Source organism: Hibiscus syriacus, unplaced genomic scaffold (assembly GCF_006381635.1).
Source record: "Hibiscus syriacus cultivar Baekdansim isolate YM2019G1 unplaced genomic scaffold, ASM638163v2 tig00110931_pilon, whole genome shotgun sequence".
Lineage (NCBI taxonomy): Eukaryota > Viridiplantae > Streptophyta > Magnoliopsida > Malvales > Malvaceae > Hibiscus > Hibiscus syriacus.
The window spans coordinates 933,688-958,501 of record NW_024062918.1 but is presented as its reverse complement, the minus strand read 5'-3'; the positions used below and the strand labels follow the sequence as shown (position 1 = coordinate 958,501).

The following is a 24,814-nucleotide window of genomic DNA, read 5'->3' as shown; positions in this document are numbered from 1 at the left end:
GTTTGGATGTGTGATTGCTCTATTATCATGCAACAAGTTCGAACTTAGAAATCTATACGAAATATGTCATGTATCATCCATTCCAATCGATTTTGTGGAAAGACTACCCATACAAAGAAGTTTATCTATAAAATCATGGAAATTCTATGAACTCGCATCTTAGAGAAGTACCCGGTAATGGCCACATCCCATGATTTCGTATCAAGCTCTGAAAAATCCGGCAGTCGCTCGTAAACTACCGATGCAACCTTGGTCAAAACGGCGGCGGTGAAAGCCCATATCAGATACTTGGCATTTTCTATTTCATATTCAAAGTAATGGATTATAATATTTTGTCCCATCCATTTCATCTTCTCCGTCCTACGGTTTTCATCCTGTATTCGGTACAAAATAAACTCGAAAACGTAACACGATTCCTTGGACCAATAATGACAACAGAATAGTACCTTGAGAAACATCTCCAAAGGAGCATCAAATATCGCTTCCACTTCATCTGCACATGGACATGGATCGAATGCCTTCGCATCCGATAATATACCCACCACGGGGACGACTATAGTTCGATGCTGCGATTGGAAAAAACCGGCTCTAGATTAATGTTACGTATACCTAGAAAATTGCAGCTACCAATTTCATTTTCATGCAACCTAAGATGCTTAAGGACCTCGATGAAGCAATCTCGACACATGATACGATATGTCATGATACAAAGAAAAACTGACAAGCAAGGCATGAGTACACGAACATGTCGAAATATATAGTTATACGGATTTCGATTAATGAAACAATAAAAGTAACCTTGTTGAGCATTGGTTCGAGGACAGCAACAACATTGACAAGTGAAGGGTCCAAGCCAATTTCTTCATTGGCCTCCCTCAAGGCAGTGTCTACATCAGTTTCATCACGTTTCCCTCCGGGCAATGCAACTTCACCTAAAATCAAACAATTTGTAAACCCCGGGAAAAAAGTTAATATATGTTCAGTCTTTATACTTTTCACATATTTTGAATTTAGTCTCTCTGCTTTTATTTTTAAGCATTTAGTCCCTCTGTTTTTCGGATTCAAATATTCAAACCTGATTGTTAATATTGTTAAATTTTTATTATTAAATGAATTTAACAAAAAAATTATCACGTTAAAATTTGAACTCGAATTTTTTATTTTGAGAAATGGAGTAGGGGTGGGTGACCAAAATACTTGAATTCGATACATGTCGAGACAAGCTTTGTGAAGGAGAGAGTCGAGATTGAGATTGAGATGAAACCGGTTTTAGGGTAAAAAATCTCTAACTCGATAATTACTATAATACCCCTCTACATATATATTTAGAGATAATTACTATCATTTATTTTTGTATATTTTTTCAATTATCTCTCTATCTTGCTGGAAAAAAAATGAAAGAAAAATATTTCACCTAAAGTTCGGGATGGATTAGAAGAGGGTGAAACATCACCAAACATTAGGGCGAAAAAGGATAAGATGAAAGCCTTCAATTTTCAGGTTGAGATCAGGACCGTCAGAAAATCAACCAGCATCACCCGTACTCGTTCATAAAATAGTACTAAATTTCTGAAAATAAAAGTATAGACTAAATTCTAAATGCATGAAGAGAACACGAACATGGAGTATATTTAACCAAAAAATGATGACATACTGAGGGTCTAATTACGAATTTCATCCCTCGTGTTTGAAAAAAAATGATGAAATCTAACAGTTGAAGAATCTGGACTCACCGGAGTGAGACGACAGAGTTGAAGAACGTTTGGTGAGTATGAGACGGAGATGACCATTGTTTCCTTGGAAAATACAGACAAGAACTGCGGATCTTCTGAGGTTTTGAGGATGTTGGTGATCTGATTTTGAATCGGAACAGAGAGGAAGTGAGCCTGTGATTCGGTGAAGACGAGTTGATTTATAAAGGCGAAGCCTTTGAGCCGAGTTTTCAAGGACATCAGCTCCATGTTTGAGATTGTCGTAAGAACCCCTCATGTCTCCGTTTCTCACTTTTGTTCAATCTTATTTATGGTTTTACAGCACCCATGTCCGACCTTTCCATTATGAAAGGTAGTAAAGGTAAAATTTTACACTGACAAAAAAAAAAAACGTTTTAATATTTGATTGAATTTACCACTTTGATTATATATTAGTATTTTAACTCTGAATATTTTCTTTAGGACAAAATAATTTTGGTTTGATAAAAATAGCTAGTTAATTATCGATCAATGTTTTCGTTGACGTAATAAGTTTTGTGTGTCTAAAATGATGACGTGATATTTGTCATATATCATCACTTATGTACACATGACATATGTAATATCATCCCTTTGAAAACGTAAATTTATCATGTCAACGATAAATATTGATTGTTAGTTAACTACTAATTTTCACCAAACTAGAAATATTTTACTCTAAAATAAAAATATTGAAAACCAAAGTAATTTTTTTTAAGTAATGATCAAAATGACTATTTTATCGAACAATACGATGAATTTTGATATTATGCCTTTTGATTTCAATCCTTTTACTACGTTAAAATTTAAGATTTAATTCCTCTATGTTAATATAACATAATTTAGTCCCTTTACTTTTATAATGTGATTAATTAGTTCAAATTAAACATGCTTTTTAAAGTAATAAAGTGATTTATGTACTCACTGTAGCAATAGCAACCAATAATAATTATACCGAATAACAATAAAAGAGCTTATTTATATATAAAAAAAATAAAAGAAATTACGCATTACTAAAATTGTAATTATACCAAATGGATTAAAAGAGGCACTAAAACAAGTCCAAATGCACCACGTGGATTAACCTTTTTGGCTAAAACTATAATTAATTAATATGCTAATTAATCCTGCCATTCAAACATACCTAACTACAATTACAAATATTTATTTTTAATTAATTATCGATTGGTCTAACAATATGAAGTATTAGATGTCTTAAGTAAAGGTAGAAGATCAAGTATTGGCATTATAAATGGAAAAAAAAATTAGATTAAACGGATCAGTCTATAACAAGTTTTTGTCATATTCGATCCAAACTTAATTGATCAACCGATCAAATGCGAGTAGTTATACAAAAAATGTTTATAGCTAACATTTTCTAGTTATTCTTCCATTTCTTAAAACGTCAAATGATACAGAGGTATGGAAAAAACACAAAAGGGCACATGAACTGCCGCAACCGCAATTTAATACTATGCTTGTGCCCGTCTTTCTAAATATAGAATGATTTAATATTTTTCTTAGGAATAAAAACCAAACCTTGTGAATCATGGGACTTGATTTACCGCATAACAGTGTTTTTGTCGACAGCCTCAGGGAACTTGAACTTAGGGTTCTGTTCCAAGAAAGCCGGAGGTCGCCGGTAAACTAACGATGCGGCTCTTATCAAAACTCCGCTGGTTAAACCCCAGATTACGTACTTCTTCTTCTTCTCGGTTTCGTATTCGAAGTGGTGAATCAAATACTTCTCCCCCATCCACTCGCTCTCTTCCTCGGTCCGGTTTTCATCCTGAATATGTAATTCATGTGCGGTTTACAAAAGGGTAAACGATTATACGAGCATAAAGCGTTGAAAGAGACGAACCTTAATGAACATTTCCAGGGGGGCATCAAATACTTCATCGACTTCCGCAGCATTTGGAGTCGGCTTGAATGCCTTTTTATCGTAGAGTATGCCGATGACCGGAACTACTCTAAGGAGATGCTGCATGGAAAACCATACAATGTGAATTGCAGCTATGCAATACCTATTAAAATGTTTTTAACGTGTCAAATACACCTTTGTACCTGCACTCACCCTTGAGTCAGAGTGGCGTAGATTAAAACCGAAAGATTAAGACAGGTATGTCATATTTCTATAACACAAGTAATCAACAATTTTAGGTCAATAAATTTGCTGCCACCTATGAACTAACAGTCTACCTCGAATTAAAGAGAGTGTTCTTCGCTTTTAAGCTAAGGTTTGGAGATCGAGTTGTAAGACATAGAGACAGACAATACCAATCAACAAGAATTTGAGTTTGAGATTCCAACAAACATTACCATTGGTGCATAGAGGGGAAAATGTCATGATCACCGAAAAGGGAACACAAGAAAATCAAACAAATGTCATTAATCAAGAGGATCAACGGTCGATGAAGACACTAGAAGAGCTTTGAAGAAATATTTCACTACCTTAGACAAAAATGGTTCGAGAAGAGTTACGATATTCACAAGCGAAGGGTCCAATCCAATCTCTTCCTGAGCCTCTCTAGTAGCAGTCTCAGCATCATCTTTGTCCCCCTCCTCCGATTTCCCACCCGGCAATGAAACTTCACCTGCAACAGATTACACAAAAGAACAATCAATTAAGTCCCACAATATATCATCAATCACACCAAAAAGCACACATTTGGTAGTCACATAGAAGGGGGGGGGGGAAACAAGACAAACCGAAAAATCACAATCTTATATTCATCAACTCAAATATTGATAAAAACTCGACTTATGAGCCTGAAGCAACCATGTCGAGTGAAGGGAAACACAGGCACCTCCTAAGGATGTCAAAATATAATATACCCAACATCATATTCGTTTTCGTTCTATTTACGAAAACCATTTGATTGAAGTCCCACAATATATCATCAATCACCATTAAGGTCACCTCAAGGAAAATTAAGAGAAACCAAAATCCCGAACTTAGTATCACCTCAAGTTTGAATAACGCCCAGCTTGACTAAAATTGAAGCAACTAAATGAAGTGAACACCATCACCTTCATAGTATGCCAAAATATAGCATAACCATCTTTATATTTACTAAAACCACTTGACTTGATTATAACTCAATCAAAGACACAACTTCATCTTAATTTCTCGCCTTAATAACCTTAGTTGATTTCCAACGCTGAAAAGAGAAAATTTACTGCAGAGAACCTCACAATCACATATGCAGAAAACTCAAATGATTAAGGTTAGATACCTTTGAAAGGATAACACTCTCTTCAATGGCTTGAATTTTCTTTCTAACCAAACAAGGTGTTACGAAATAATGACAAGCAATCGATCGTATAAGTAAAAAGAGAACGAACATACAATGTCGAGTTCACTATGATCGACGACAAACTATAGGAGAGATGTGAAAAGCACATAAAACACACACAAACACTAGGTACATGTTGGAGAGTAAGTTTCAGCAGGAAGGTGTGCCAACTGGATTGGTTTGTTGCTGCATTTTATAACTGCTTTCTGTTAAGGTTGTTAGGTGGTTAAGCCAGCTGTATATTGGGTTAATCTCACAGTGATAACTCAGCAACCAGCGTGGCTATATTAATAGATCTTCGGATCAAGGCTAGATAGATTTTTTCGTTTAGCCTACATTCTGTTTTTCCCTTTTCTTTCTCTCCTTTTATTTCTGGTTTTGAACTGTGTTCATAACAGTTTTAACAGTACATATGTAAAAGTGAGAATTTAAACACAAAAATTTACGCAAAATCCACCAATAAGTAATTCTATTTTCCTCAGAATTGTCCAATTAAACCAATCAACTCATTCCGAAATCCAGACAATTCAAGGAATCAAAAGGCAAACGTTTCGTTAACCATTAAATGTAAAAAATTTAACAAAAACTAATAGAGAATCAAACTAACCCGAATGAGTGGACATTCTGGAAGACCTTTTGGTCAATATGACACGCAATTCCCCAGCATCACCTTCAAAGAGACAGATCAAAACAGCAGCTCTTTTGGGTTTAAAATTTTCCGGGTTTTGGGTAATTGGGGTCGCAGATTCTTGAAAACCCAGTTGGGAAACAACTTTCCCTGTGGCTTCCTCGATGATTCGTTCCTCGTTGTCGTCGTCCTCCGAGGAACAAGGTGGAGGCTTGTACTGACTCAGCTGCTGAGCTAAGGTTAAGAGTCTTTGTGATGAAAATGAAAGAGATGAGCTTTTCAAAGATCTTGATGAAGCCATCTATAGTGAAGACGATTGTTGAAGAAACTATATATATATGGGTAAGTACGAAGTATACAAGAAATCACCTAAATATACTAAAATAATTATTTTCATCAATAAATTTTTAAAACTTATTAAATAACCATTATAATTAACAAAATATTATAAAATAATCATTACAATATTATAATAAATTTATTTGATTTATTCTACTATCAAAATTATTTAAATCTAATCTTATAAAATAATATATATTAAGAGAAAATTTAACCAATTAATAACGCATATACACTCTATAAACGCAATTGCTTAAACATAAGATCTCTAGAAAAAAAATATTTTCTTTTACCATTGAAAATATTTGTTAGGTTCACATATATATGTATACTTAATTGCATCATACATATATTTAAAGAATTAATTGCATCATTCATCTTCATATTATGATATTTATTTTAAATTAATTTAAATCTTTCAAATATTTTAATTTTATCTTCAAATTATGATTGTTATTTTAAATTAGTCATCAAACTTTTAAATATTCTAATTCCATCTTCAAGTTACAACTCTCATCCTAAAATGGTCCCAAAATTTTGAATAATTTAATTTCATCGAAATATATAATTAGTTTCAATCATAGTTTAACCTACATTTTATTTTTTTAGACATATATTAGTATAGCTTGACTTATTAGTTTTACCAACGGAGATATGATTAGCATATATTGATAGTTTGAAATAAAATTAACATATTTAAAATTTTGGAACCAATTTAAAATGAGGGTTACAATATAAAATTGGGACATTAAAAAATTTTGAGGTTTAAATCAAGGTGAAAATCATAATTTGAGGGGAAAAAAAGATGAACAAAAGTTTAGAGACTAATTTAAAATAAGAATCATAGTTTAAGGAGGTGGGATGAAATTAACTCATGTTCAAAAGAAAAGTTGGATATATCTACTGAATTTTAGCTTATAAGGTTAATTGGGCAATTTAAAAATGGTAAGAGATTGATTTATGTCAAAATTGTATATCTAACATGTTCGTATACACGTGTTGTGTTCATGTTAGTTTTGGTATCGTGTCGGGTTTTACATAATTTCATCTGTGTGATTCAATATATTAAAAGTTTGAATTATCACCTTGAAGAAATTAGTTGTGTTTAAGATATAACATTGAAAGGACTGTTAAAACAGCATGCAATGAACTAGAATACCCAACTCTATCCCCATCCGACTTTAAAACCAATCTGTAGAGGACTAAAATGGCTGTTGTTAGTTCAAAATGAATCTACTCGGCACCGTCTTTATTGAACAAAATTTTCCCTGAAATGAGAGTAGGATTTTAACATGTTAATGACTTCTCTTCGAGGCAAAAACAGATCCTTAAAATCTAAGTCTTGCTCCGTGCATCAAGCTACCAGTAGCCTCTTCCTCTTCCACGTCTTGTCCAACCCCTCCCACCATATGATATGCCTTCCAATGCTCTATTAACAAGCTGGTTTTGCATGCCACTGCCTCCACGACCCTTCTTCGTGGCTAAATGATTGGACCCATTACCAGCGGCACTTCGCTTCACCCTGCACAACAATTATTCAACAAAAATCGATTTGCTTCAGGGGCACATTCGACACATATGGACTTCGGTTTTATTCGCGTGTTTTCTACTTCTCAGTAAACCCAGAAATTTAGAAACAATTTAATCACAAGTCAAAAATAATGGTTAAAGACCGAACAGGTGAGTTACCCAGTTGCAGTTGCACCGGAGGGCACAGAAGGTTTTAGTGCGTCTTTCCAAGAAAGGTTGACACTTTTATCTCCGATAAATGCAGGTGTTTTTGAATGTAAGGGCTGTATAGGTAAATAACAAAAGATAAGCAAAGGAGGGTTTAGGCAAACGAGGTAAACACTATATAATTCGATGAAAATTTTCAACCTTACCTTTGTCATACCTAAAATGTTATTGCAGGTACGCAATTCGCTTTTGTGTTTTCTGCTTTTGTGTTTTCTGCATGTGGATAATGAAAGGTAAAGTCAAAAAGGAAACTGAAAATAAACTAAAACATGGAGTTTTTAAGAATAAACTCACAATGTTATCCTTTGCTTCATCGGATTGAGCAGCTGCAATTGCTTTATTATGCTCGGCCTTTCCCTGAGTTAATTTTTTAATGGTGGCCCTAGTTAGGTCTTCAATGCTACTCAACCTGGACCGCACCATTCATCTAAAAGTTAGCAAGAACAGTAAGCACACAGTATTATCAACAATGACAACAATAATTAGATCAAGGATTAACGGTTCAAGGGCATTTCGAAGTTTATTTTCCCTCGGGGTATATTAGGCTGATTAATGGAAGTTAGCTTGCAGTCATCTGGACCTTTGTATTGAAGTTAAACAATGGATTACAGCCCTACCTTAGGCATCTCTAAAGTGATTCTTTGTTCCTCAACCAATTGCACATGTTTGTTCGGAAGATGGTATCATTTTGTTTTCTCTTTAAAAATAGGAATGGTCGCTAAACATCTCAATTAATTCATTGATGTAACATATATTGTGTTTAAGGACTTCCTCAAAGCTAGGAACAAAATGCAAGCAAGAAAGAAATAGGTCATTAGCAGATGTCTGTTTATTCATATAAAATCCCTATTGCTCAACTTCTTTTAACTCATAAAGAATTTTGAAGATCAGCGTATTAGTATGTACTTCACCGATAAACGCAAACAAATTATGACTTATAAACAAAGCAAAATTTCATGAAGTAAGAAGAAAAGAATTCATTTTTTAAAAAACTTATAGCATAAAGGAGAAGAGATGCAATGATACTTTTCAGTGAAGTCCTTATAATTCTCTGAGAAGTCCTCCCCCAACCTATCTGATGGTTGACCAGTCACGATCTTGTATCCACATAGACTATTTGTGGCATTAGGAGCCTATTTAACAATAATAATCAAATAAGCATAAAAAAATAATACAATTTTGTGCAAAAGACACAGCGAGAAAGGATTTAAAAAAAAAGATTGGGGAAAAGAAAATACCTTGTGAGCTAAATGGTGAAATGAAAACAATAAGCATTCAACATAAGTAAAGTTTGTCTCTTCACCAGTCTTCCTCCGAGGCATATACTTCTGAGGAAAAAAGAAAAGACATAAATAGTCAACATAAATATAAACCTACATGAGACAATTACTATCACGAAACTCCAAGAATCCAACATGATAAGAAAATGAACGCTCATACCTTCAAAAGCTGAACAACAGAAGGAAGAACCTGGCACGAATCCTGTGGTGTTGTGTAAGGAGAAATTTCTGCAACAGCTTTAAGCAAATCCAGCTTTCGTTCCTCGGGAAGCTGTAAGATTCGACTATTTTAGAAGATATCCTTTACCAGAGTACTAGACACTCAATAGAACAAACAGAGGGTCGTGCCCAACTCTTCATAAAACAAAGTTCCACAAGAATTTCCAGTAAGGTTTTTCCATTTTCAGGGAACAATCAGATATAAATGACCAAGAGACATCTCATCATATTTAAGAGGAATTTCTAGAACTTCTAAGGTATTAATACACAGGATGCTCGTAGATCTTAAGGTATTAGTAAACTTTATAACAGCAATAATATGGTTGCCCGCAAGTTTATTTCCAGTGAATTCTGATGCTTTTCAAATTTTAGCCAGAAGAATATAACATGCAACTTTTCATTAACACTTCCACACCTTCCGGATTTCCAGCCAATAAGGAATTAGACTAAAATAAACATATTGTTTAACCAGATCAATCCCGACTTCAGAAGCCAAATAAAGAAATTTAAGGACTTGAAATAAAAATAATTTTGTAAGATAAACAAATAAATGCAAGTTCTAGAGCTCAGAGAAAACTTATAAGATTCATTCACATCGAATACAACATGCAAATTTTTATAACCATAAGCACTTTTCATTCAGTATTCAAATAAGTAAATAACAGTGCTAACAGCAAAGAAGAATGAACTAAGTGGACTTACATGTATATATATACAGTACTTAAATAAAGTTTAACACAAAAAAAACTTAGATTACACGTGTTGCAGTAATTGACGACACAAAATTGTATGTCACCTTATCAACAACAGGAATAATGTGTTTGTTTAGGTAGTTCATGAACTTGCTGCCAGATGCACCCCTCTGTAAAATGATTTAGAGGTGAGAGACAGCTCAAAGAGCTCATACATCAGAAGAATATTTCATGGATAAAAAACAGATTCAGTAATATAAAATGCAGTCCTTACCACAAAAAATGGAAGAGCCATGAACAAGCATGATAGCAACCTATCTATATGATCTTTATCTGAGACCTGCATCCAAAAGCAATTCAAAGAGTTTTATGATTCACAACAAAAACAATACAATGGTGAACCTCAGAGACAATGTTGACTAGTAGAATTATTTTTAATATTTTATGGTACAACATCCCTTCTAATGAATATCCAAACTAATTTATGTAAAAGAGGTAAAGTATTGTAGCTTTTGCAGCATTAAGAAGAGATCTAAAAATATTCAATGAACTCACATCAAATTGTGTATCTAAATCAGCCTGTCCTTCAATTATTCCAATAAGTTCCGTCAAGCGCTCAGGAGGAGCTTTCGCCCCAAATATGCTCAAACTTTTTAAGAAGTCTATAAACAGTCTGAATTCGGCTCCAGTTACATCTCCTAAACTCTGCAATGGAATTGAATAAAATCAATTCTGCATCTTCCACTCCAAGCTCAAAATTGGAAGTTCACTATGCTGGATGGAAGAAGGACTAGGAGAGACCAGGTCGATTATGAATGCTTAAGTAGAAAATCAAAATACATTACCATTTTAATTAAATCAGTTATGTGCATTTCCATTTCATCTTGAGGTCTCAAGAGTTCATCTTTAAGAGGAAAAACCTACAAATATAGTGAATTCCCCCTCAATTATCAGCACAGAACAGAACACAAGAATAGCAACAACAGGTAAACAAAGAAGCAGTCTTCACCTTATCTCGTATAAAGCACAAAACCTTGTCACGAATCGTGTCATCTTGACTTGATTCCTCAATATTCCAAACGTGCTTGAATAGTGCTGTCAAGGACTCTGCATTCACAAGACAATCTAATCAATACGGCTAAGGACTCAAACATGTAATACTACCCATAACTTGTACTAAAATTTCCCCATTACTAAAACCTTAAAAAGACCTCATGAGAATGCAACATTACCTTTCACATCCTGCCTCAATACAGACATCACAGCTTTATGAACAGCATCACGCTCCACAATCTCATCTATAAGTAACAAAGCAAAGCCAAGGTTAAATACAGAGTTGAAACACATTCTTCGAAATAGTAATAGTACAAAAAAATTATTAAAAAAGAATTATAGTTTTACCAGCAGTAAGTAGTTGCCCTAAAATGTCTACTATTTTAGAAATATACTCCTTCTTATCCTTGCAAAATAAAGGGAGCCGAATAGCTTGAACCCGAACCTAAAAGCTCGAATTTAATTAGATTGAAGAGAGATACTAAAATTCTACTATAATTCACCAATCCTTGTATTGTAAAAGTTCTTAGATTATATATGAACTAACCGCCAATTCTTCTTCTTCAATCAAATCGAAATGTGCATAGAGAGCACGGCTGGAGAGGTTAGGGAAGAACTTGAAGAAGCGAGGAATTAGCTGAGCGGCCAATTGTTTTGCCTTTAAGCTCGTTTTAGTGGCGTCGATGATTCCTTCGTAGTCTTTCACATTCTGAATTAGAAATTAAACAAGTTAGAGACAGAGAGAAGTAAAAACCCAGGAATAGAAAGGAAGAGGGAGGAAGGGCGAACCTGAGACTTATCCTTGGCCTCGTTGAGGCGTTCGCCGAACTCGTAGAGCTTCTCGATTTGCTTGGCTTCTTCCTCGGAAGCGTCAGTCATTTGGTGGATTTGAGGATCGAAAATAACTGAGAGACTCAAATTCAACAATCTTAACACCGTAAATAGGGAATTTAAATGAAGAAATTAGTGTTGTGCATAGAGAGAGATTGAAAATACAGAGTACTTTGAGTGGGCTTTTCTCTTCTCTGTTTGGCTACCTGAAAACACAGACATTACGAAACAGTGGAATTTGAACTTTTGGCATAACGATTTGGTACATGGCTTCAAAATTTAATTTGCCATTTAAATTCTTTTATCATTGAATACTTCTATTTAATTTTTTTTATTCAAATTGATATTTATTTTTTTATTTAACCGGATACTTAGTTTCTTAAAATTTAAATTAACATTTAAATTTAATTTTTCTGATTCAATTATGATTATTTTAGATCTAAATTTATTTGCATCAAATACACTTATATGAATTCAAATGATTTTAAAATTAAATAAAAAAAATCAAGTCAAATTTATAAAATCAATAATTAATTTTTTTTAAATTAAATAAAAATAATAATTTTATTCATCCTAATACATCTCTCCCCTGAACATGTGTATATTAATAAATATTTTTAAACACGTTAGACATAAAATGGCATCATCGAACCTGAAACTTAGACCGATAGAAATACTATAATAAAATAAGACTTTAATTTGAAGATTTGATAGGGATTTTTGAATTTCAAGATTAATTTATAATTTTCCCATAACTTAGGGATGTGTTGAACAATTAACCCTACACTTGTTGACACCAAGGGTAAAAGAAACTTGTAAAGTTATTCCGGGTGTAATATATATATATATATAGATTTGGGCTAAATTATTAATAAAATAATTTTTTATTAATATAAAATAAATACAAGACAACATCTATTTAAAAATAATTATTAATATCTCAACATTAAATGATCACACACCCGTGACATATATAATATTCGAACCCGAATCTAACAATTTCTTTACGGTCACTTTGTTTGTACTATTAATAAAACAATGAATGTTAAGGATTGTCCTTTTTTAATACTAAATTGGATCACACTTTTAAATGGGTCATTTTTGGCTCATTCCACTTCAACTTGGGTCTCTGTGCGAAACCCCAACAAAGACCTGCCAAATCATTGATGATTTTTTTAGGTTTAATGGTACTAGAAGTCTTTTAATGTTGAAAAATTAATTATTTTTTATATTTGATTTAACTATGCATTCTAAAATTTCATAATTTAACTTTTAACTAATGTTGAAGTTAAATATAACGATTTTTTATAGATTAATATAATGTTTTAGAAAAATTCTACGATGCTCGTCGAGCGTAAATGAGCACCATTAAATTAATTTATAAAACGTTAAATTATAAAGTACTAAATATATAATTATAAATTAGTTGAAAAATTAAATATAATTTAATTAAATATAATATTTATAAAACATTAGTTTGTATAATCTTATTTTAATTATAATTATATCAAATATTAATTTAAGAAGTTTATAAATCTTAATTTATTTTCATGGCTTTGAAACTCTCGTCGCCGCCATCGCTGTCACCGTTGTCGCTGTCACCACCACAGGTATCGTCTTTGTCGTTCGTCAGCGGTGAAAGATGATATCGATGCGATGGTGGTGACGACGGCGACGGCGACAACAAGAGCTTTCAAATCTATGAAAATAAATTAGGGTTTATAAATTTCTCAAATTAATATTTGATCTAATTATAATTAAAATAAAGTTACAAAAACTAATGTTTTATAAATATTGTATTTTAATTAAAGGGTAAAGCATATAAATTGTCAATGAACTTTTCATACGCTTGCATTTAGGCCCCCTAACTTTTAAAACTTGCAACACAGTTATCAAACATTTAGTTTGTTTTCAATGTGGTCCTCGACGTAACTGATCGTTTCACTTCCGTTAGAAGAGGATGACGTGGCACGTGAGGAAACCGTTTGTAGCTAAATAAAACCTCAATTGAATCAATCTAAAAACAACAAATTCGATTTTGTTCCCCCAAATTGAAACCTTATACCCTAAAAAACAAAATTCCTCTTATTCTCTTTGTTTTGTCAACAATTACAAGCAATGGATACACCACCAAATGCAATCCCAACTTGTTTTTGTGGAATGTCAGCTATTTTACGCACAGAATGGACAAATAAGAATGCTGGAAGGAGATTCTTTAGATGAGTTAATTATGGACGTTCTAAGAGAAATTGTAATTTCTTTGTTTGGTATGATCCCCTATTGAATCCACATTCACGTACTGTTATTGTTGGTTTGCTAAGGAAGACGAGAACCAAGAAAAGAGGAAGAAGGCTTGAGTGAGTGATTTGGGTAGTTTGTTTGGGGGAATTTCTTGTTGTTGATTATGTTGGGTTAAGTGGTGGGGAAATCTAGCATTTAAGGTTATGTTTTGAGGGTTTAGGGTTATTGCTTCAAGTTTAGTTTGATATAATAGATTTTGATAATATATTATGAATTTAGGATTGATCATGTAATTGAAGTATTTTGGAATTTGAGGTTTATAATATAATTGAAGTATTTTGAAATTTAGGGTTTAGAATGCAATTGATGTGTAACACCCCCAACCCGTATTTGACCCGGATACGAGTCCGAAGTGTCACATTGACTTTTCAAACATTTATTCGTATAAAATATTGAGTAATTTAAAAACTTTTATAACATTTAACTTATTCAAAACGATTACAAAACTATTCAGAGCTTATACAATATATCTTTTTGAATACATGCCAACTAGAACTTTATATATTAAAGTACATATTAATCACCTCTTTTCTGATCTGACATTGAGTAAGGATAATTGACATGTCTTACTCCACATCGCTCTTTACTCTTCTCCATACCTACGTGTAAATCACTTACACGCTAAGTCGTTGACTTAGTGAGGCATATAAAACATATAATAAAACCACAAACCATTTCATATAACATAATGCATACTTATACATATATCATTAATATACTTATCAGTACTCATATCATTATTACTAATTTCTTTCTATCATGTAAGCATATATTGAACCTTTCTATACTCACCATCGAGTATCCATGTCATTTCACAACAAAGCATATATATAGTATCATAACAAGTTATTTATTATCTTTAAAGCCCTTGCATTAGCCCATGTATACATTTGATAACTTAAGGTATGTGAGTACATTGAGGTTGTGCACTAATGCTGTCACCACAACTCGTATTAATTCTCTCATGGGGCACCGAACCTTAGTTCAGTATTCGTCCCGAAGGACCAGTCCATAGATCCCGAAGAACCTAGGTAAACAGTCCATATGTCCCGAAGAACATAGGTAAACAGTCCATATGTCCCAAAGAACATAGGTAAACCCTCGACCCTTGGCATGCCAACTATACCACTAGCTCTCTTATCACATAACATGGGCATTAACATTCATAATAGTTCAATTTACTTATTCATATCCTTTCTCTTATGAACATATATCTTTTCTTTTCAGTCACGTACCAAATATACGTGTAATCATTGATCTTATAATCACATGTTCATTCTCTTCGGTCACATACCATATGTATGTGTAAACATATATATAATATCATATAACACGCATCACAAATGCATGTATTCACATAAATCATTTCTTATAGCTTTATTCATATCACATATTCATATAAGCTCATATCTTATTTCACATATACTTTCCATATAACTTATATATCTCATAATCACACAAATCATAACATTGATCACCAATCAAATAACATTTTAGGAGTTACTTCTTACCATAGTAACTCCATCAATGGCTCATCGCAAGCCAAATGTTTATTCAATAATATAAGTATAAATTAAATTGCACTCACCTTAGCTTTGTTTTGATTCGATTATAATCCTTCAATTGATCTGGAACGGGATCACGTTCTATATCTACATCATCATACATAGATCTATATTAGTATTATAACTAATATACTCTAATGGTTCACTCTTTAGACTAAGAGAAAAGGCAATTTCATCTTTTAATGAAGGTATGCATCAATGCACTACTGATGCATCGGTGCATAAAATGCATTCGATGTTGTATTATTACTGGGATGCATCGATGCACTACTTATGCATCGATGCACGAATTGCATTCGATGTATTTATTTTAAAAGAGTGCATCGATGCACTTCCTGTGCATCGATACACCTTCAAACGATTTCTGGGTTTTAACCTTGATGCATCGATGCACTATGAATGTGCATCGATGCACTCTGTCCAGAACCTCTTTTTGAACCCGAAAATTCATTCATTTTGGATTAAATCATTCATGTTTCATCCCCTTTTTCCTTCTTAACTCTAGTACACATACTTAAACCAATATATACTCATTTATTTCATCTTAAACCTTAATATTCTCCCATCTTTATTAACTTCAAGATTCATACCAGATTTTTAACATGTTTTAAATCTAATTCTAACACTCCATATTCCTTAATTAGATTGATGACAAGTCAAATTCCTTCTCAAAATTCACTTACTAACTCTTTTCCAGAATTTCCTTAAGAAACTCATTTTCTTTAATCATTCATAACTTCTTTATCTTTTGATTTTAGGACAACTTAAGCTTTCCATAAGCTTAAGTATTACCTAATGATCAAAACCCACTCTTAAAATTAACAAATAATCAGCTAACAGGAATCTTACCTTTGCAAGCTTGGTTCTTCTCTCTCTCGTACATGAAGAAGAAGAAGAAGAAGAAGATGAAGAGAATATCTCTTCATCCTTATCCCCTCTAACATATATATCCTTATCATATCTATTTTTAATTCATTTATTAGTCAAATGACCATTTTGCCCTCTACTTCATTTGATAATTACTAACAATTTTTAGGATTTATTTCTAGATAAATCATTGAACTAATCCATTCTTCTACTTTAATCACCAAATTTCTAAAACTTTACCATTTAGTCACTAACTCATAGTTTGGGATGTTACATGATGATTGTGTTGCAAGTTTCAAAAGTTGAGGGACCTAAATGCAAGCGCTTGAAAAGTTTAGTGACCATTTATATATTTTACCCTAATATTTATAGCTACAAAGGGTTTCCTCACGTGCCACATCATCTTCTTCTAACGGCCAGTTACGTCATGGACCACATTGTAAACGAACTAAATGTTTGATGAATGTGTTGCAAGTTTTAAAAGTTGGAGGACCTAAATACAAGCGCCTGAAATGTTCAATGACCATTTATATACTTTACCCCTAATTAAATTACATTTAAATTTTTAACTAATTTATAATTATTCATTTAATACTTTATAATTTAACATTTTATAAATTAATTTAATGGTGTTTATAATTAAAGGTACTCATCTGTGCTCGACGAGCGTAACATGATCATCCAATGTTTTATATTACGATGTTATCGAATGATAATTTTAGAATTTTTATTTCTAATCTTTACTTTTATTTTTATTTTGGAATGAATATAGTATCAAGATTTTTTTTGTTGAAATAAATCACTAATTTTATACAAAATAGGAAATATCCTAAATTCAAAATATCTACAATTATAATTGTGAATTAAGTACATAATTAGGATAATTTCCTATAATAATTGAAACAAAATTAGCAACTTAAGATCACATAAGGACCATACAAGAAAAGATTAAAATCTAACCAAGAAAACTCGAACAAAAATATAGATACAAACAAAATTGATTGCATCGACAAACGAACCACAAAAATGAACTGAAAGACCACCGAAAAACTGCAAATCAGACTCGAGCGACGTGAAAAGCTATCCACAAATGCATAACAGGTATTCAAATTCAATCTGAAGGTCCAAAGCGGAGAAGATAAACAATATATCAACTAAGCGTCATCTTCATCAGTCGTGGCGATATCTAATCAACCATAAGAAAAAGATAAAAGCAAACAATGACCAAACGACATAAAAATATGCCATAAAGACAAAAAAAGAGTATCATAAAGTATAGGAAAACAATATAAAATAAAAGGATAATAAAGAATACTGATGGTCGACAACCAAAATTAAAGTTGATGTCGCCGCTGATCAACAAAGACAAAAAGAAAAGAAGATGAACGACTTACTAATGAGAAAAAATTAGAAGAGAAAACTAAGAGGACAAAGAAATAGGGAAGAGTTGTAATGAAATAGTAATTTAGTATTAAGACTAAAAATTAAACATTGAATCGTAAATAATTTCGTTATCAAATTAATCGATAATCAAAATTTTATTTCTTTTAATTGTTTTCTAATCAAATAAATTTTGATAACCAACTTCCTAATTGAACTAGTTCGATTCAATTGAACAATACACTATCACATACCATAAGAATGAAAAAGATATCTTTGTTTAAAACAACCAAAAACAGCTTTAATTATAAAATCAATTGCACGGGCTCCATGTTGAAAAGGAACCAACAACAACCATCCAACGAGATGCCCCGGTGGGTAGAGTCATGCTTGCCTCCAACGCCCCCTGGGTGCGTAGAGTCATGCTTGCCTCCAACGCTTCGGTGAGTAGAGTCCTGAAAGTCTTGAATTCGAATACAATATTTATAAGAATGTTTGAACGTTTATTATCAAACGATTGAAAGTCTTTTGAATATATATACTTTGTAATCATCCCATAATAATAAGAAAAATCATTTTTAGGGATAATTTTTAAAATTCAAATTTTAATTCCTTAATTTTCATTTTAGTTCTAAAACTACAAAAACGAAAAAAAAAATAGAAAAAGTCGTTAGTGGGACAAGTCAACTTTTGTTATATTGTCGCCGGGAGGTGACGATTTCGACTTTTACTATAACAATAATTCTGTTTTCCTAATTAATTTCTCATCATCCCCATTTTTTTTATTTTTTAAGAGGATTATTTCCCTAATTTACTGATCGAAGAGAGTAGTCAAAAGATTTCAATTCTATGAAATTCAGTAGTACCCATTAACTTTTCACTTACCAGCCGTGGTACTATATAAGCAATGTCAAGGATTGCAAAAGGCACTCAAATTTATCTTCTAATTAGAAGCATTTGTATTGTTGGAGCATTTGCAGCAACACCCATCCATTATGGCAGAGACAACCTTCCACGTTGCAATGTACCCATGGTTCGCCCTAGGTCACATTACTTCCTTTCTTCATATGGCCAACAAACTTGCCAAGAGAGGCCACAAAATTTCCTTCTTCTTGCCTGCCAAAACTCTAAGCAAGGTAAAGGCTTTTAATTCTCATCCGGATCTCATAACCTTCATTCTGATCACCGTTCCGCATGTCAAAGGTCTTCCCCTCGGTGCCGAAACGACAAACGATGTTCCGTTCCCTTTGCATCACCTCATCATGACTGCCATGGATCTCACCGAAGCGGATATAGAAGCATCCCTCCGCAAACTCAAACCCCAATTCGTTTTCTTCGATTTCACTTGTTGGTTGGCTGCCTTGACTCGCAAGCTAGGCATAAAGTCCGTGCACTATTGTGCCATCAGCTCCGCGACTATCGGCTTTCTTCTTAGTCCTTCAAGAAAAATTCTCGAGGGAGGTTTCAATGAACTTGATCTCCTTGAACCTCCCGAAGGTTTTCCATCCTCGAGAATAAAGCTACACGCACATGAAGCTCGAGGATCAGCCGCCGGTGCAGCAAAGGAATTCGGGAGTGGTATTTCATTCGTAGAGCGCCAGATGAAGTCATTGATTGATTGTGATGCTATTGGTTTCAAGACATGCAAGGAGATTGAAGGGCCTTATTGTGAATATATCCGAAGCCAATTCAAAAAGCCGGTGCTTTATGCTGGTCCGGTCGTGCCGGAACCACCGAAAACGACGTTGGAAGAACAATGGGAAAAGTTATTAAGCAAATTCGGAGCCGGGACTGTGATATTCTGTGCCTTCGGAAGTGAGTGTGTTCTCAAAAAGGATCAGTTCCTAGAACTGGTTCTAGGGCTCGAGTTAACAGGTCTACCATTCCTGGCTGCCCTGAAACCACCAATGGGAGCCGAAGCAATCGAGTCAGCCTTGCCGGAAGGGTTCGAAAAAAGGGTACAAGGAAGAGGGTTCGTCCATGGAGGCTGGGTGCCACAACAATTTATCCTGAGGCACACTTCCTTGGGGTGTTTCGTGACCCATTGTGGCTCAGGCTCGCTGGCTGAGGCTATGGTGAATGACTGTCAACTGGTGCTGTTACCCCACGTCGGGGATCAAATAATTAACGCAAGATTAATGGCTCGAGAGTTGAGAATTGGGGTGGAGGTTGAGAAAGGCGAAGAGAATGGGCTGTTTACAAAGGATGATGTTTACAGGGCAGTGATGACCGTAATGGACGACGGCAATGAGTTGGGAAAAGAGACGAGGGCTAACCATGCTAAATGGAAAGAGTTTCTTCTAGCACCGGGGCTTGAAAATTCTTACATGAATGACTTTATCATGAAATTGCATGCCTTGCTGTGAAGAGGGTGCTTCATGAGTTGAATAGTTCGTGAGTTGTTCGAATTCGATTTAGGTTCATTCAACTCAAGATCTTAATAAGTTGAGTCGAATATAGTCCAATTCGACTCGATAAGTTCGCGAGTAGCTCATTAATATTTAATATATAATTTTTTAGTAGTTATCTTAAAAACTATTTCATTCAAAAAAATTATTAATTTACTGATAGATAATAAAAGAGATGATAAATTGTTAATTTATTAGTTTTCTAATAAACAATAAAAAAATATTAAATTGTTAATTAATATTTTACTACACTCAAAAATCAAACCTTATTTATTATTCTAATATATTTGTGGATTGTTACTTTGGAGTTTAGACTTTAAAATTGTTTCATACACTCTTTTAATAATTTTTTGGTTAAATTTATTAATTTATGTTTATATTAATCTCTATATAGTATTATAGTTAAGAAAATAAGATAAAAATTTTAGTGAGCTCAATGAGCATTGAGCTTAACGAGCAACAAGTTTTTTTAACAAGCACAAGTCGAGCAAAATTTTAATGAGCTTAACAAGCAATGTGTCGAGATGAGCAACAAAAATTTTTAATGAGCACAAGTCGAGCACTGCTCAACTCGTAATCGACTCGGTGGACAAGCATCCATGGGTACGAGATTTATTTGGTTTTCAAGTTGAACTTTCTTTATGAAATTTGCTTGTAACCTAGGAAATAATTGAATTCAATTCAAAAAGTTATAATCCGAAACCCTTAATTCGGAGATAATTATGTTAAATACATTTTTAACTCATGTCATTAAGAGTTGTCAATCAAACTAAAATTCAGTCGATCGTTATGAATATATAAATTTATATTAATTAAGACGGTGTTTTGTGGAGGAAAATTAAAATTTTGAAGATATATAATCAACATGGATTGGTTCAAGTGGTAAGCAAATTGATATTGCTTAAGTAAGGTTTCGAGTTTAAGTTCTTCTGTATGCACAACAAATTCCTACTGGGAGACTCACCTACCAAAGCCAGGGGTGTGACGCAGGTTGATCCTGATTAGTCAAGACGAAACCTTTGAATCGGGAGGGAAACCAATTTTTTTTTCTTTTAAAGATTTATAAAACATCATCATTTATATAGTGTAATATGTGTCATATCAAGTTTTTAACACATGGACTATGTTACAATATTATTTTTATACACATGATAGTGTTATGTCAACACGTTGGGCACATATGATATGTCACGTCAAAAACAAATATTGATCATTAGTCAATTAAAGACTTTTATCCATTTAAGGGTCATTTTGATCTAAAATGAAATGTCAAAGATTAAACTACTTCAAAAAAAAAAGGAAATATAGTAATTGTTCAATCAAATGTTATGGGTGAATTTTAGTATTATGCCTTTAAAAAAAATATAAAGTTAGACTAATATTTAATTGATAATGAGATGAAATACTAAATTTATTAAATAATATCATGTGTTCGAGGTTTAACGTTGCGAATTGACTAAACTATATTGGAAGGTTACCCTATAATAGGTCCACGGTACTTGATTAATAGTGACACAATTTTTTTCTTTTTACTATTATTTTTTTATACAACTCATATTATATTATATGAAAATCTAATCAATCAGACGTATAATAAATTTCATGCTACAAATGTTAAAAGTTATTTAAGAGAAAAATATTTCATTAATTTAACAGCTGCAAATTACGTGTTGTGAATTTGAACGTGCTTATAACATTATAATAAAAAATCAAATTACGATAAATTACAACAGAAAAAATAAATCTTAAATTCAAATATTAATGGACTAAAATCGTAATTAGACCTTTCGAACTATGTCCCATCTCCTGGGACAAGTTAAATAATTAGAAAGGTTATCTTAACGTAAAGATGAGTAAATATGCCGTAAACATCACTAATTCCATTGTTTTCCCCCGCTTCTTTGTTTTTGAAGATTCAAAAGATTGGTGGGGTAGCAAAAGAGCAAACTAATATGTGGTAAGTCGTTATAAAGCACAAAGGATCAAATATTGTTTTCTTTTATATCCGATATTTCATTCATTGATTGATTAATTCAGAAAAGATATTGTATAGACTTATTACAATAATGATCGTCCTAACTTATTATTTTCTATTTACAATATAAAAATTCGAATATCTTACTTAAAGTATTTAACGTTTTATTCCGTTAAACCGACACTGATTCGTGAAAGGAAAAATGTTGAGTTTTTCCTTTGTCCATATATCCCTTCTTCAACACTTAAACCAACTAACACACCAACACCAAACTCCACTTTAATCACCCATTATTGTTGTGTTTTTTTCATAACCATGTTCTTCCTCTTGAAGGAATCAAAAGGTCACCCATTTTTCAATCATTCTAAAGTTTTCATTTCTTTCTTCATATAAACCTCACAATCCCTCAACATCTTCTTCGTTGAAAATTGTAGTCACGAATCGAGTTTAGGGTCGTTGAGAAGGCCGCCGCCACGGAGAAAATGAATACGGCGAGGTTTATCAAGTGCGTCACCGTGGGCGACGGAGCAGTTGGGAAGACTTGTATGCTTATTTCGTATACTAGCAATACTTTCCCAACGGTAAGCGTGACCCCATTTGGAATGTTATTTATGAATATGAGCAATTTGTTTTATTAATCGAATTCCGATATTATAATAATATTTTTCTCTTGATACAGGATTATGTTCCTACAGTGTTTGATAACTTTAGTGCCAATGTGGTGGTGGATGGAAGTACAGTGAACCTTGGCCTATGGGACACTGCCGGTAAGTTCATTACCCTACAGCTAGGGATCGAGGGGAAAAAATTGAAAATCGTTTCGAATCATAGTGTTCAGCTTAGTTTATGTTCGATTTTGACTTAGATAGTAACAGAATGTTTTGAAACAACAGTTATTTGAACTACACCTATTTTATAGTCTATTCGGTTCGATTCGATTCGATTCAATTACAATTTATTTTATATAATAACCGGTGAAATCCGAACAGATCGCTTCGGCTTTTTAAAATTAAAATCTGTGAATTTCAGGACAGGAAGATTACAACAGGCTGAGACCTTTGAGTTATAGAGGAGCCGATGTGTTTCTGCTGGCCTTTTCTCTTTTAAGCAAGGCCAGTTACGAAAATGTTCACAAAAAGGTGATTTATTGGTTTTCATTTCCGTTTATCGTTAAAGTTTATGATTTGAATTTTGTTTTATCCAGTTCACAAATTTACGATATAATTCATTTAATAATAATAAAATAAAATAAAAAAGAGAATTTACGGTGGTCAGGGATGAAATCTTCATTGTGTGGTATCATTTTCTGTTGATTATAGTAAAAATTTTCTTCTTTATTGATGATTTTTTTTAGAATTTAAATGTCTATTCTTATTTTTTATCCTTATTACTTTACAATCGTTTGCTCATTATTATACGTAATATATATATATATATATATAATCAAGTTCTTTTCTTCGACTTTTAACATAAATTTTATGTTTGATTGCTAGCAGTGGATTCCTGAGCTTAGACATCATGCTCCTAATGTGCCAATTGTGCTTGTCGGAACCAAGCTTGGTAAGCTTAATCCGACTTTAAATTATTACATAGACGAAGTAAATTAAACCTATCCAAAAATCAGATGATTGATCCCGTTTGATAGATTCTACTTATTAAATTAGATTCTGGATAACTTCTTTTTTACTTTGAGCTAGCTCGAGAATGTAATTTTATTTATGTATTAACTTATAATTTTTTTAAAAAAAATAAATTGCAAGTTTCTCATTTGTAAGGATTAAAAATGTAATTTTGCCAGATTTACGAGATGACAAGCAGTTCTTGAGTGACCACCCAGGAACGACATCAATAACAACATCTCAGGCAAGTTAAATTAGCATCTAAGGTTAAATAATTATGTAATTTTTACTAATGCTTATGGTTCATTAGCTGGTTCAATAATAATAATGGTGAACAGGGAGAGGAACTGAAGAAGATGATAGGTGCAGCCACTTACATGGAATGCAGTTCGAAAACCCAGCAGGTACCCCATTTCTACTATTGTATTGATTTAGCTTTTTACGGTTTTTAAAGGGATTAAATTATAAATTTTTCATAGTTTAGAGGACCTAAAGTGTTTAAAAAAAGACTAATCAAGCTTGATTTGTTTTTCAGAATGTGAAGGCAGTTTTCGATGTTGCAATAAAGGTAGCATTGAGGCCACCAAAACCAAAGAGAAAGCCAGCAAGGAAACGAAGATTATGCGTTTTCCTTTGAACAACCAAATGCTATTCGCTATGCTTTTATTATTATTTACATAAATTCCCCCATGAAACTTTGAAGGATCTCTTAAAGGGGATTGGACACACCGTCAAGATGAATTCAATTACAATGCTTTCAAATTTTGTTCGTTTAGGTCACTTGGCGTTAATTTTTTTTAATATTGTTTAATTTTTTTATAAATTTATACCCAAAAAAAAAACTTCAAAAAACTTTCCTTTTAGACCCATATTTTCATAATCTTTTTCATT

The 24,814-nt window shown here is 32.9% G+C and overlaps 4 protein-coding genes and 1 pseudogene across 4 annotated transcripts; 2 read left to right on the top strand and 3 right to left on the bottom strand.

Moving 5' to 3' along the window:
* Nucleotides 1-118: 118 nt before the first annotated feature.
* Nucleotides 119-2,022, bottom strand: LOC120146783 (nudix hydrolase 15, mitochondrial-like). The gene is made up of 4 exons (XM_039160278.1): nt 1,734-2,022; nt 799-932; nt 447-566; nt 119-374 (listed from the first exon to the last, which is right to left on the bottom strand). The coding sequence occupies exons 1-4, from the start codon at nt 1,987-1,989 to the stop codon at nt 126-128; spliced, it is 759 nt and encodes a 252-aa protein (XP_039016209.1). The 5' UTR covers nt 1,990-2,022; the 3' UTR covers nt 119-125.
* A 1,174-nt stretch (nt 2,023-3,196) lies between these two features.
* Nucleotides 3,197-5,988, bottom strand: LOC120146782 (nudix hydrolase 15, mitochondrial-like). The gene is made up of 4 exons (XM_039160277.1): nt 5,637-5,988; nt 4,185-4,327; nt 3,595-3,714; nt 3,197-3,519 (listed from the first exon to the last, which is right to left on the bottom strand). Exons 1-4 carry the CDS (start codon nt 5,956-5,958, stop codon nt 3,292-3,294), a joined length of 813 nt encoding a protein of 270 aa, XP_039016208.1. The 5' UTR covers nt 5,959-5,988; the 3' UTR covers nt 3,197-3,291.
* A 1,352-nt stretch (nt 5,989-7,340) lies between these two features.
* LOC120146777 lies at nt 7,341-11,990 on the bottom strand (annotated as a pseudogene).
* A 6,915-nt stretch (nt 11,991-18,905) lies between these two features.
* LOC120146778 (cyanidin 3-O-galactoside 2''-O-xylosyltransferase FGGT1-like) lies at nt 18,906-20,297 on the top strand. The gene has a single exon (XM_039160276.1). The coding sequence runs from the start codon at nt 18,917-18,919 to the stop codon at nt 20,285-20,287; it is 1,371 nt and encodes a 456-aa protein (XP_039016207.1). The 5' UTR covers nt 18,906-18,916; the 3' UTR covers nt 20,288-20,297.
* Nucleotides 20,298-22,702: 2,405 nt separating this feature from the next.
* LOC120146785 (rac-like GTP-binding protein RAC9) lies at nt 22,703-24,600 on the top strand. The gene is made up of 7 exons (XM_039160281.1): nt 22,703-22,885; nt 22,984-23,071; nt 23,334-23,443; nt 23,801-23,864; nt 24,103-24,167; nt 24,262-24,327; nt 24,459-24,600. The coding sequence occupies exons 1-7, from the start codon at nt 22,787-22,789 to the stop codon at nt 24,558-24,560; spliced, it is 594 nt and encodes a 197-aa protein (XP_039016212.1). The 5' UTR covers nt 22,703-22,786; the 3' UTR covers nt 24,561-24,600.
* Nucleotides 24,601-24,814: the final 214 nt, after the last annotated feature.